Genomic DNA, 14,042 nt, shown 5'->3' with positions numbered 1-14,042 from the left:
GCGGCCCTCCCAGACCTCTTGTCATTCTTGTGAGGACTCTTGTGAGTTCATGTAAGATCCCCTAGGAACCTGTTGGTGATTTATAGAAAGGTTACATAACCCAGAGAGAGGTTGGGGTTCTAAAAATACCATGGGTGGAGGCTGAATCAGAAAGAAACTGTGTAATTATAGTGACAGTCCTCCTGTGGACCCACAGGTTGGGAAAATGGCAATTGCTAAAATGCTGTTTTTGAAAAGACCACTCGGTATTTTTTCCCTCTGCCTCCTTTACTAAAGCCCCAGAGGATTACTCACCCATACACATCATGTTTCTTGAATTGAACATATATTATTTTAAATACTCCATTTCCTATTGGGTTCTGGTGCCAATATGACTAGTGCCCATCTTGTAGGCATGGTGTGTGAATTTAATTCGATGCCACCCATAAAGCAGGAGAATAGGACTGAAAAATAGCCATTAAAGATAACTATTAGAAGGGGGAAGTCCTCTTCCCCCTTCTGCAAAGTAACTGCACTATGCCAAGAGCGCCCTTCTCTCGGAAAAATGCATAAAACCTATCTCACTTTCCACAGCATGCTGTTGCTTCACACTTAAAGCTGGCAAAACGAGAAGTGAAACCCCAACAGTTCTCTGTGTGGTTGACACTAGTCAAGGGTTTTTCACCGGACCCATGAATCATCAGACAAATACATATGCATATGCATCTCTATATTATACGTACCAAATGATTTATTTATAACACATTTCTTTCCATGAAGGACATGAGAGAGATTCAAATGTCGTCTACATGCACAATAAGTTGAATCAGAACTAAAATATCTGGACAAGGAACAAACACAGGAAAGAAAGACGCTGCGAGTAAGCTCTAGCATAGTGTTTTCCTATTCCAACTCCAGAGAGACCCCCTGGTGCTTTGGGTAGTGTGGCTTTGCAGAAAGCCACAACTCACGTTCACTGCTTTCCATGCGTGCCGTGGGCTTTACTTCTCTGAGAGTCTGGTTAACCCAAATAGAAAATAGGGCAAACTACTACTCTGTAAAGCTGTTTTTAAGTATTTTCCAAATGTCCTCATTGCTTTCTTTGAATTGACCATTCTTGCGGAAGCTGGGTGAGTGTCCTTTTCTGAGAACTCCCCTTTACGTGACACACGTTGTCTCAGAGGCATTGTTTTCTCTGTGAGTTTTTCTACTCTTCATTGTTTACTGCTCTTTTGTAAATGGGGCCATGGTGATGGAATGATACCTAACAGGAAGTAGCCACGGTGAGCTCCCCACCTTGAAGGATTTCACAATCCCCTGAGGGATTCAATGTTCCCTCAGACAACACTGGGTTGATGCAGAAGGAAGCGTTACTGCAACTCTTGTTATGTGGTCCCCCCAGCTGTATCAGCCCATATATTCCCGGGATCATCAAGGAGAGCTGACCTCCTGAGGTCATCCCACCCCTTCTCTTCCTTTGGCCCAAATTTTTCTTTATGAAACCAGGAAGTTGGACCTCTCGCCCCCATGACAATAAGTGCCACATTCAACCAAATTATTTTAATGCTACCTGTATGACAGTCATAACTTACTAGATAATACATTTAGAATGACATCAAGTGACAGAATGACAGAGTGTATTTGACATATCTGCTTGAAAGATAGTGGTTAAATATGGATATGCCAGCATGCCTCTAGCAACCTTACTTATGACACAGGTGCATAGAGGAGACATGCAACATGAGAACTGAATTTATGAAAACAAAAAATATATATACCAGGGACGATGAGTTAATAAATAGAACATGCTAGGGACTGACCGGGATGCTTGTAAATATGTGTTGATCAGGTTTCCTTAGGAATCCGTTGCGAGACTTTAACCTTGTAAGGAAACTGACCTAAAATGGAGCAAGGATCGGGATCAGGAGCCTGAGTCATCAAGTTGAATTTCAGCTGTATTCAGTAGAAAAGGAAACAGTGAGCAAAGACCTAGTTCAGTTGAAACTACCATTATGCTTTGTTTCAAGGTGGTAAAAATGTGAGCCATGAGGTGCTTTCCATTCAAAAGCCTCAGGAGAAGACCGACATCCTTTTCTGATCTGACTGGGGCCAGTCTCTTAGTTATAATTCAGTCTTACGGTTAAGAGTTGAATTGACTTTCTCTGCCATGGACTCCTTAGCTGAATGGCTGACATTGTACAATACAGAACAATGCAGATTCTGTATTGTAGCCCAGTACCCATTCCCTCTGCACTGCAAACTCCAGGAGATCACCAGCCCTGGGTAACCTGGCACCACTGAATCACGTTCCCTTAGCCCCAAGCCTACCATGTTGCAGCATTTAATACTTGTCAACTGAACAAGTACTGGGTGCAGCTGGGCCAGAAGCACCTGAGGAGGTCCTCCTCAGGTGGGGGTTGTTGCTGAGTGCTGGCTGCTCTCTGCATCTGCTGTTCTTTCTGGAATCCACGCTTTACCATCCAGCAAGGCTTTTCTGAGTCGTCTCCAGAATATGTGCCGCCCCAGGCCACTGTCCTCCCACTCCAGGTACGTGTTCCTGCTGAGAAGGCGATACAGCTCCACCTGCTGCCGGAGCAGGGACTTCTCCACCTTCTGCAGGACGATGAAAATGATGCCCGCCCGACTGCTGAGAAACTGCCAGGTCTGGGCAATCTCATACTCAAAGATACACCATCGACTCTGGATGAAGTGTCGGGACACGACCACAATAACCTTCCGGCTTTTGTGGAAACCTTCCTGGATGATGTTGGCGGCAATGGCCACCCCAGGAATAAAGTCTCTGTAGTGAAGGCAAAGATGAAAGGGGGGCACCCCCTCCTCCAAGTTCTTTACCAACTCATTCCTCACCCAGTCCTCATCCTGGCTTGAGTAGATAACAAAGGCATCATAGGTGCTTTCACCTCTGCCATACTGTTTGCAACCAGCAAGAAGCATCAGGTGGAAATAGAACTTGTAGACCAGAACTGCCACCACAGATATCACAAGGACAGAGAGAACTGACACAGCAACGGCGGTCTTGTTCATCTGACAGGTGGAATTCCTGAAACTGAGCACCGGCACACCCTGCATTTCTGAAGGGTTCACACACAGCATTTGTTCAGAGTCCACCAAGAGATGCCTGTGGTCCTTGACCCACTGCAGGAAACTCAGGTGTTCACAGACACAAGCAAAGTGATTCTCAGTGAGATTTAAGGAAGCCAGACTGCTTGGAAACAGCGGTAGCTCTTGCCTCGTGAAAGCCACTATACGGTTAAAACTGCAGTCCAGAATGCGAAGGGAGTGAAGAGATTGGTAAGGAAGTGTATCCAAGAACAAGAGGTTGTTGCGACTCATATTTAGCAACCGAAGATTTGGGAGTGAGCCAAATGCCCCCTGGGACACCCGTTCCAGTTGACACTTAGAGACGTCCAGGGAGGTCAAGCTAGTCATATTTGTGAAGATACTTGGAAGGAAGTTGTCCTGAAAAGAATTGCCAGCCATTTTCAGGACCCGGAGGCTGAACAAGCCATCGAAGATGCCATGGAAGACAATGCGTGTGTTAGTATAAGAAATGTCAAGGTAAAGGAGGTTTTTGAGTGACAGGAATACTGAGAAATCACTGGCCTGTTTCAAAGTGGAATGCTGGAAATCCAGATGTTCTAGTTGCTCTAAGCCCAAGAAGTTCGAACTCATAGTGATAGCATCATTGAAGCTCAGATCTAAGTGTTTCAGCCTGGTTGTCCCCAGATCAGAATGAGAACAGCAACCCTTGAAAGTCAAGTCATTTCTACTGAGATCTAGAAACTCAAGTTTTGGTAGGTTAACTTCAGTAAAAGGGTTCAGAACTTTATTGTCAGTGAAAATAAACGTTTTGAGAGAGTCAAGCTCCAATGTGGGAAAGTGTTCAAATTTACTATTAGCCAATTCTAAATATTGCCATCGGAAGTCTTTAGAAAGGCCTCCTAGCTTGTTGAAATTCAGACCCAAAAAAGAAATTCTAGAAACGTTTGCCAAACAATGAAAAAAGCCAGCATCGTCCTCTGAGAAGTCACGCAAGAATGCTAGCCGAAATTCTTCCATGCTCACATTGCACAGTCCCTCCAGGGCAGATTTGTCCAACTCTTTGATGGCTCTTTCGTTTTTAAATTCTCCTAGAACCAACTGATTGATTTTTAACCCAGCTAGGCTTTGAATACAAGTTTTCATTACATCTGTACTATTAAAATTACTTCTCACAGTCAGTTCTTGGAGCTTGATTTCTTTAAAGGCATTTTGTTGGATAAAGTCTAAAGGGTTCAGGGACAAGTCTAAAGAGAGTTTGAATGGGGGCATTTGATGGAGAACCAGCAAGTCTTCATGATAAATATTTTGGATCTTGTTATTGGAAAGGTCCAAGTATTCCAGGTCCGCCAGGTTAGCAAAATATTCAGGTAACTTGAAGGAATTGATAAAATTGTGAGCCACATTAAGCTTCTTCAAGGTTTTCAGGTGTCCAATGGGGAAGTCTTCTAGAGATGCTAGGTTTATCTCCACAGCCACTAGTGTCTGTAAACTTGATAGTCCAGAAAAGGCTCCCTTGGCTAAACTCTGAATAGGGTTCCCCGTCAATATCAAAGTGGAGAGATGCTTTAGGCCCTGATGTGCATCATCTTCAATTATCTGAATTTCACACCTATAGGGAAGACAGATACAGATTATATAATAAGTCTGCTGAATAGAAAACCCAAAACGAAAAAAGAAAAACAAACCAGCCCCAGTCATCTAGCTCTTCACACACATTTGACATGCCATATGATCATGTGTAGGCAAAGAAACCAAACAGGGCTGATGATGGCATGCACAAACACAAAACTTCACAGCTTTGGTGTCATCATACTAACCACAATGACAAACTCTTTTTGAAATCACACTAGGCATATGTACTAAACAGATGTAGCACGTCCGTCGGAAGGAAATCAGTTAAAGATCAATAATTGTGGCATGTAAAAACTGTATAGCTGACAAAGGATGTAATGGCTTTGGATCAACTTTTGCTACAGGCAAATGTGATCATAGATCTGACTGGTACAGATGATACAGATAAATAGTCATTAGGCATGATAAATGACTGGTGAATGTCAATTTCAAAGATGTAAGATATTACACATAGGTGTCACAGATATCCTTTTTTTTTAGCTCCCTCTTCCCCGCCCCCCCAAAAAAAACAGTGTTGTTTTGATGCAGGATTTTGGGTGTGTGTGTGTGTGTACACGCTGGGGTCATGGTCTCATGGAACCGCAGAATGGAGACACGGACCAGAGAGGTAAAGTTGCAGAAAAGGAGTTTATTAGAAGTAAAAATACATTTCAAAGAAGCAGAAGCGGGCCCAAGTGGTAGAGAAAAGTAGAGAACGGCTCAAGGGCCATTATTAGAAAAGAAAGTACACTCCAAAGAGTTTGGAGCAAAGGAAGCTCAAAAGGTCCGAGGGGGCCCAGGGCAAGGGCCAGGGAGTCATTATTAGGAGAGAAAGTACACTCCAAAGAGTTTGGAGCGGGCCCCGAGCAGACGCAAGGCTCAAAATGTTCAAAAGTCCACAGATACCCTTACTGTTGATAAAATGTTCTCCATATATGATAGCTAGATATTTGAAAGTTGTCGTTATCATTGGTAAATGTTAGTAACAGGTAATAGGAGTGAGTTTTATGGACGAAAAGCCTGCTGTGAGAGTTTATGTCAAAGGAACAGGCTTAGATAAGAGGGATCAAAGCAGCCTTTTCTGAGAACACTTAAACTGCAATCTGAAAGATGAGTAGGGATTAACAAGAAAAGGCAGTGAACCGAATAGCAGATACAAAAGCCTCAAGTTAGTGTACGTCAGCTTTAATTGAAAAATTAAAAAAAAAACGTTGCCGAAAAATAAAAAAAGCTTCGAGTTAGGCAGCAGCCATCATACAAGGAGGAACCCTGAGAAACGTCTTCCATGTCTAGAGTACAGAGAGGGAAGGGGAGGCGTGTGAGATGGGGTTGTGAAGAAAGGAACTCACAATAAGGTCAAGGCTTTCAAACCAGAAGAAGTAATTTTAATTTTACCCCAAGTGAAGTGGAAGCCATGCTTTAGAGAAGGTTCGCAGAAGTATCCTAGAGACAAGGCTCTTGTCCAGCTAACAAACAATGAAATAATGGTAAACTCTTGCTGGCATTGCAAGGGCCTGTCAGTTACGGTCTGTAAATGAGTCCTTTCCTAGTCCAGCCTGAATTACATTTGTAGCGTACCCCACTTGCCTTATCGCCTTAAGGAGGTTCACGGGTAATACAAGCATTATGATCCAAGATTTTATTATTGATTGGTGGCTGGATAGATGGTAGTGGGAACAGTAGAAAGAACACTGAAAACAGGGCCAAGCCATTTGGGTCCTGTGGTCTCTGCTTGTCCTTTTGTATTGTGTGACCTTGGGAACTCTGCTTCCACTTTGGGCCGCAGTTATTACCTTTCCTCTAAACGAGGCAGCTACACTTGATTATTCCTCAAGTCGTTTTCAGTTATATGATTTTGTAGTCCATAACCTTATGTATATGTCACATCAGGCAAGACTAGAAGAGTCTTGCCATGTCTCTGTTGCATCAAAGGGCGCTTATCATTTTAGAGAAGTAGCATGCTAAGATGAAGAAAATATTTAACTTGGAAGCAGGAGAGGTGAACTTGAAACTGCGGTCTGCTCCCAGCAAGCTACATAAACATAGATAAATCACTTAAACTCTCCAAGCCTCAGTTTCCTTGTCTTTAAAAATAAAAAAATATATATAGCAGTAGGTTTCTATAGGGAGAAAAAGAAAAAGACTTCCTGGTCTTTCACAAAGCATCCATAGAGAACTAGTTGAATTACTGTATGTGAACATTGTAAAGAATTATGTTGGGCCGGCCGAGTGTCGTGTTGGTTAAGAACTAGCTTGGGACGCCAGAGGGCCCCGGTTCGGATCCCACATATGAGGGCCAGTGACACTGCCCTCCACAGCTAAGATGCTGAACAACAGCTCAACCTGGAGCCTGGCTGCCGTGAGTCGCCAGCGACGGCGTAGGCTGCAGCCCCTGCTGCAGTGGGTTGCCATGGGCTACCGTGTGTAGCCAGCAGCCAGCGTGAGCGGCCAGCAGCCTCCGTAAGCAGCCGTCCAGAGGCCGGCGACTGATCTGCCTCCCCCGGGAAGAGCACAATGATGGTGCCAACTTGGGCCAGTGAAGCAGCATCCTCCACAACTAGACTGAATTACAAAAGCAACAGCAACTTGTCTGTTCCCCTTCCCCCGATTCCCCAATAAACCTTTAAAAAAAAAAAAAGAATTATGTAGGCAAGGGGTATTATTATACTATTGTTTGTCCTTGCTGTAATTCAGAACCTCCTACTGGCTAACCAGAGGGGAGCTGACCTCTCTTCGAGCAGATATTTATGGCCTCTGAGGGAAGGGCCTTGGGTATATGGTGAATCAAAGATGAATTATAATGGACATTGTTTGATGAGAAACCACTTCTTGTTTAAGAAAGGGGGAGAGTTGGTCTATCTACCTCAGTACAGCTCTTGATAAAATTCTTAGTAAGAAATGCTATAATAATAATAATAATAATAATAATTAATAATAATATGTTAACCTTATAAAGTTTTATTGATAAAGTTATTAATATATGTAGCATGTTAATATTCACGATCACATTTAACCCTGTGGGATAAATGTCATCACTTCTGTTTCACAGACACAAAGGATGAGACTCAGGGAGAGGAAGTGACATGCCTCAGCCACATGGCTGTAAGTGTTGGAGGGGAACCCGGCTCAGGACTTCTGATCCCACAGGGCTAGGAATTATACCACTGCTTTTAAAATGTCCCATTCCTCCTTTGTTATACTCTATCAATATCCGAGGTAGAGTACAAAACATCAGATGCTTGCTCTTTTACAGAAATGTCCACTTTAGAAGAGAATTTTCATACGAGGCTCTTAGTTTTTATTTTCCATAATTAAAGACTTTCCATTATAAAACGCTTGTTAAGAGCTCACTCAAGAGTTTGAGCTCTGAGCAACAGCGGTTCGATTCCTGACCCGAGCTGAGCTGCTGCTGAGCTGCCAACAGGTGGCAGGATGGCTCAGCTAAAAATATATAAAAAGCCATATATGAAATGTTTCTGTATTTTTCACAAAATGTTATAAGGAATATGGCTCATTATCTAGTCCACTATCTCAATATAGTCTGTTATTTTTTAGTAAGTTCCCTAAAGAATTTTAAGATTCAGCCCCCCGCCCAAATAATGATGATAATGTAAGCTGTCCTAGTGAATGATAGATTTCCTCCATCAGAAAAGAAAATATCAGTCACCGTTCACTGCCCACGGGAGATGTTTTCCCTTTGATCTCATCATCTTTCTCCTTGGGTTACTTGTATCTTTCTAATTCCCTATCCTCTACTCCAGTTTTGATATTCCAGATATCATTTGAATCCTACTCAGTTCATGAAATCTGTCTTGACTACCCACTGCAGAGAATGCCCCTCTTTTGAAGAGCACAATATGTTGCCTCTAGTTTGCACATAGCGTATCACCTCCTATTATATGTCACTATCGTATCTCAGGTACAAAATCCAAAATCAAAAGCCAGTAATATTTGTTGAATGTGTATTATGTTCCGAGCACCATGTTCAGGATGTTAACATATTAACTCTTGCAAGTGCATAAGAATATGCCCTCCTTGATAGAATGCATTATATGTTATATATCAATATACTCTGGTTTTATAACAGAGTGTACAGCATATAGCAAGTGGTCGATAATATCTGCCGATGAAAGAATTTGCGTCAATTTTCTCTCCTGACTTAAAAGAAAATTCAAAGATAGAATTATCCTTAGAAACTGTCTCTTGTCCAACTGCTCATTTCACAGATTTTGTTTGTGAAACTGAGACCTGGAGATGGGAGGTGGCTTGCCCAAAGTTGTATAGCAAGTAGACGTCTATTGAATGGAATGAATAAGTGAAAGAAGATGTGACTCCGCCAACCAGGCTTTCTGGCTTAAATGAAATGATAGAACAATGAACATTTTACCTTGCGCAGTGTCTAACAGCTTATTCATTACCTGGATAGATCTAGCACCTGCAGTTCTGAGAAGTTGGAGAAGCTATAGCTGCGTAAACGCCGCAGGGGGTTAAAGCTCAGGTCCAGTTTCTTGGCTGACGTGGGGATGTTGCCGGGGATTTTGTAGAGACCCAGCTCCATGCACTGATACGTGACGTGAGGCACCACCTGCAATGATCATACATTCGACTCAGTGTTATCCTGCCTGCACCTCAACAGACCTCGCCTCTCTCCTAGGCCAGAGTTTGGGAGGCCTCAAGTACAATCGCAGGGGCCAGTCAACGTCCTTTTATCTATCTGTCCATTCATCCATCCGTCCGTCTATCCATCCATCTATCCATCCATTTTTCTACTCACTTCATACTTATAAAACATCTTACTCTAGATGAAGAAGGTTAAAGCACCTACCACATGCGCAATGTTCTGACTCCTACTATCATAATGGCAGCATTTAGCAACAGCAATAGAGTCAAGTGGTGAACAGCTGAGGCTTTAGAGTCCAAAACCTTGGGATTTCACCCCAGCTCTTCCATGAGCTTTAGGGCAAGACTTTTATTATTCTAAGTAACCCCTCATGGTAGACGGCTTTGGGGAGAGGGCCGGTCTAGGTGTCCAGACCTCCCTTAGTCATAGCCCAGTTTTTGCTTGTCGTATTTGCTCCCTTGGCTTCTTGACCTCGATCAGGTGATACAGAAATGGGGGAGAAAAATCCTTGGAGTGCATGGACTCCGGTGGTGAAACCTAGTAAATAACATCAAGTAATTTATACTAACTTAGTTTCTGTGTTGGTTTCTATTATACAATACTTCCCAAAATTCATTGTAAGCTTGTTCTCTAATCTCCCACTTAATTTCTGAATTCTCTGATTTCTTTAACAAAATGTCTTGCTTAAGCCAGCTAATTTTGGCTTTCTGTTGTTTAATCTCAATAGAATCTGTTAAAAGGATTAAACGAGATAAGGTATTTAAAGAGATTATCTCAAAGCCTATTAACAGTGTAAATGATCAATAGAGGTTAACATTTATTATTACGAGTTGATATTAATCCCTTACTATATGCCAGCATATTTCTTATGTGTTATATATTTTAATTTAATCTTCAAATAATTTTTTTAAAAGAAGAAGAATTCAAAGAGATAAAATAATATAAAGTCTCACAGGGCACACATTCAGGCCCTCACTTCATTTACATCTGCTTAAATGCTACTGCTTTTTTTAAATTAAAAATATTTTTTAAAAAACAATGTTTCAATTATAGCTGACATTGAATATTATATTAGCTTCAGGTATACAGCATAGTGTTTACACATTTATATAACTTAGCAAGTGATCACCCCAATAAATCTAGTACCCACCTGACACCATGCATAGTTATTACAATATTATTGACTATATTCCCTACGCTGTACTTTATTTACATTCCCGTGACTATTACCCTTAATAAGAGCCTCACAGACTGTACTGTCTAATAGAGGATGGTGCCGTGCACCTTTCTCCTACCGTCTTTTATCCTTTTTCACAGGATGCACCACCAGCTAACATTATGTTGTCCGTGTGATAGTTCCCTAGGCATCGTTCATCTCCCTCCCTAGAGTGTAAGCTTTGATGGTCTGGCTCTCTGCTATGTCTCCAGCACTCAGAATAGAGCCGGGCAAATGGCCGATACTTAGTAAAGACTTGTGGAATAGATCAATACCTAATTGAATGGAGGTTTGTTTAAATCCAGATTGTAGGCACGTTCTGTTTAGCATTTTGGGCAGCACAAAGACCAACGTGATGTTGCTTCCGATTTCAGTGAGCTCACAATTTAATGGGTTAAGGCAGGAGCACAGCTCACACTCCTGAAAAGAGCCATAAACCAGGCTTGGAAAATATTTCCTCTGGTTCAGGAAAGGTGGAGGCCAATTCTGGATCCAGCGGTGGTAAATGGCTTTTGAGAAAGAGATTTTAAGGTGAGTCTTGAAGGATGAACAAGATTTGGATACATGGAAAGAGGAAAAAGATGAGAATAGTGTAAGGAGGAGTGAAAAACTAGTTTAAATTAGCCGGCATATGGAGGGAGTGATGAAACCTTAAGCCAGAGGGGAAGCCAGGGCCTGAGAAGGGGTGGGGTGGGGGGCTCATACTTTGTCCTATAGCGATAGTTTTAATTGTTTGACACATATAAATTGAGCACCTACTATGTGCTAGGCACTGAGATATAGTGATAAAAAAAACTAACAATGATCTTGCCCTTTTACAGATCCCATTTCAAAGGGAAAAACAATGAACAAATAAACAAACATATGTGTATATGTGTGTAGATATAGCGATGTGCTGTAAAAAGTAAAGCAGCATAAAAGACTAGAGGCAAATATGGGGTGGGGGTGAGGAGCTGTATATGAGGTGATCCAGGAAGTCTTCTGGAAGAGGTAACATTTAAGCAGAGATCTGACTCTGAGATAAGGGATGAAAATGTCTCGTCAAATATGAAATATCAAAAGATCTCATTAAGCCATGAAAATATCTAGGGCTGCACTGTCCAACGTGGTAGCCGCTAGCCACACAAGGTTACTGAACATGAGAAATTTGGATTGTCTAAATTGAGGCGTATGGTATATATACATACATATCTGCAAGCCTTAGTGCCAAAGAAGGCGTCTAGAATATCTTATTAATAGTTTTGTATATATTACATTTTGAATAATATTTCAAATATACTGGGTTAAATAAAAATGTTATTAAAATTAAATTCACCTATCTCTTTATTTTTTAATGTGTCTTCTAGAAAATTTAAAATCATGTTCAAATTTAGTTAGTTCAGACTTCGCTACGTTGATTATTGAAACTTAAATAATATCGTGTGGTCTGCATGATATTACCTTTGGGCCACACTGACCTGGGAGAAAGCATTATTGCGAGAAGAAATAGTCAGTACAAAAGCCCTGCGCTGGGGAACAGTCCTAATAGCAGTGGAGCATTATTATGTTTTGAAAGAGGGTGATTTTTTAGATCTAAGCCTCGGGTTAAAACAACAACAAACAAAAATGTGCAGAGTGGATTAAAGGAAGGAGGCTATGGAGTCAGGAGACTAGTCACTATCGAGGAGTCCAGGCCGGGGGAACTGAGGACCTGGCCTAGATTGGCTCTGAGGGGACGGGCAGGCTTTGGAGACTGAGGCAGGAGGAAAGGGAGGGGCCAGCAGTGGGAGTGATTTTCTCCAGGGGTGACGCTGATGGGAGGATCTCTCTGCAGTAACCTTAAAGCAGCGGGGTTACAGAGAGGAGGACAAGGTGTAGGGCTGCGGGCAGGGAATCAGAGGAAGAGGGGACTCTGAGGTAACACCTTCACCTCAGTTACATATGAAAGGCCACTATTTCCCTGTGTCCTCAGTTTCAGAACTCAGGCTGGCTATGTTGTTGAGTTCCTGACTCTGCCACACCCTGAATCCCAGGACATTCTATTGGCTCTTTGGCCCTATCGTGGGCTTCCAAAGCAATTGTCAAGTCCAAGCAGGGGGAAAAACAAAAAAAAGATCCACCACGAATGGGACTGCAAACCTGATGTTTGGTGTTTCACCAAGAAAGAAACCATTGCAGTAACTGACATTTTATGTCTTTCTTTCTTCCCGCCCCCACCCCTTTTTATTTCCCTCTCTCTGTCTCTTTTGCTATTTCTCTGTCTCTCTTTTTCTTTTTAGCCTCTTTGCATCCTTTGGGTGGAACTATGACTAGATTCAGAAGTCTGAAATACACTTAGAAAGTTCTTTCTATTAAGAAGCAAGAAACCATCTTTCTGCTGAGATTCAAAGGGGCAAAGTGACTGCTTGAAGCTGAGTATACCGACAACCGGCGGAAAGGAATGACAGGAAGCAGCCTTCTTACAGACTCTCGATTGAAGTAGATATGACTATAATTCTTTTATAGGTGTGAGAACCCGTCTCAGAGAGGTTTGATAACTTCTTCAAGGTCACACAGCCCAGACGCCTAAGAACAGGGATTTTAAGCGGGTCTATCTGACCTGAAGTCCTGCATGGGACAGGATCTCATGGGCTGCCTGTTCGTGCCTGGTAACCGTGAATTCTTTGTCCCTGTGGCTTCTCAAAGGCAGTAAGGTAATTTGACTCCTTTTTGGGAACGAAACTAACCAGAGCAAGCAGTGGAAAGTCCTGGGCAGAGGGAAGTTTTTCAAAAGCAAAACAAAGCATACTAGGAATGAGCTGACCCCGAACACATACCTGCACACAAGGGTCCCAGCTCTCGGGTCTCAGGCAGGAGAGGAAGGCCATGGCTAGGATCAGAGTCCCAGCCAGGCGGGTGGGAGCCTTCATCCCGGCATTTTTCGGGACCAGAAATGGCCCTGTGACAGCATGATCCGCGGTAGCCGCCTACCAGGGCAGCCTTTGGGGCTGTGCTGTCTTCTTTCCCTTGCTCCGTTGGCCCCGAGCAATTACTGTATTCAAAGCAGCGCTGGGTAAAGAGGCGAGAGAGGAAGTGAGAGTGGCAACCGGAGCATTCTGGAGTTTTGTTTCTCTAATATTTCTGTCCCCCTCTCAGGAGGGGAAGTTAGAAGAAGAAAATGTCTGCAGACCAGTGGCTGGAGTAATAGCAACAGGAAGCTGGCTTTTTTCCCAGTAAATCATCTGACCTCAGCGTTAAGGAACTTGGGAAATTAACCTGATTGGTCACTCTGCGTTAGCTATCTAGGACGATGGCTTTTCAATATTGTTTTAGTTGCGGCGACTTATGGTCATATTAGTTTCCTAGGGCTGTCATAACAAAGTACCACAAAGTGGGTGGCTTAAAGAAGACATTTATCTTTTTCACAAAGTTCTGGAGGCTGAAAGTCTGAGATCAAGGTGTCAGCAGGTTTTCTTTCTTTTCAGGTTCCTCCTTGGCTTGTAGGTGGACACCTTCTCCCTCTGTCTTCACCTGGTCTTTCCTCTGTGTGTGTCTGTATCCTAATCTCCTCTCCTTATCAGCACAGGAGGCACA

At 42.7% G+C, this 14,042-nt stretch overlaps 1 protein-coding gene across 1 annotated transcript; it reads right to left on the bottom strand.

Moving 5' to 3' along the window:
* Positions 1-708: 708 nt before the first annotated feature.
* On the bottom strand, positions 709-13,641 carry TLR4 (toll like receptor 4). The gene is made up of 3 exons (XM_019648279.1): positions 13,286-13,641; positions 9,072-9,238; positions 709-4,651 (listed from the first exon to the last, which is right to left on the bottom strand). Exons 1-3 carry the CDS (start codon positions 13,376-13,378, stop codon positions 2,386-2,388), a joined length of 2,526 nt encoding a protein of 841 aa, XP_019503824.1. The 5' UTR covers positions 13,379-13,641; the 3' UTR covers positions 709-2,385.
* Positions 13,642-14,042: the final 401 nt, after the last annotated feature.

This window comes from Hipposideros armiger, unplaced genomic scaffold, assembly GCF_001890085.2.
Source record: "Hipposideros armiger isolate ML-2016 unplaced genomic scaffold, ASM189008v1 scaffold_123, whole genome shotgun sequence".
Classification (NCBI taxonomy): Eukaryota; Metazoa; Chordata; class Mammalia; order Chiroptera; family Hipposideridae; genus Hipposideros; species Hipposideros armiger.
This window is presented reverse-complemented; position numbering and strand designations above follow the sequence as displayed.

Excerpts from the sequence above, each read along its gene's own strand:
- TLR4 (XM_019648279.1), bottom strand. The coding sequence starts at position 13,378 with ATGAAGGCTCCCACCCGCCTGGCTGGGACTCTGATCCTAGCCATGGCC. Across the intron at positions 9,239-13,285 it reads GCTGGGACCCTTGTGTGCAG|GTGGTGCCTCACGTCACGTA; the intron begins GTATGTGTTCGG and ends TGATCATTGCAG. Across the intron at positions 4,652-9,071 it reads CAGGTGCTAGATCTATCCAG|GTGTGAAATTCAGATAATTG; the intron begins GTAATGAATAAG and ends TCTTCCCTATAG.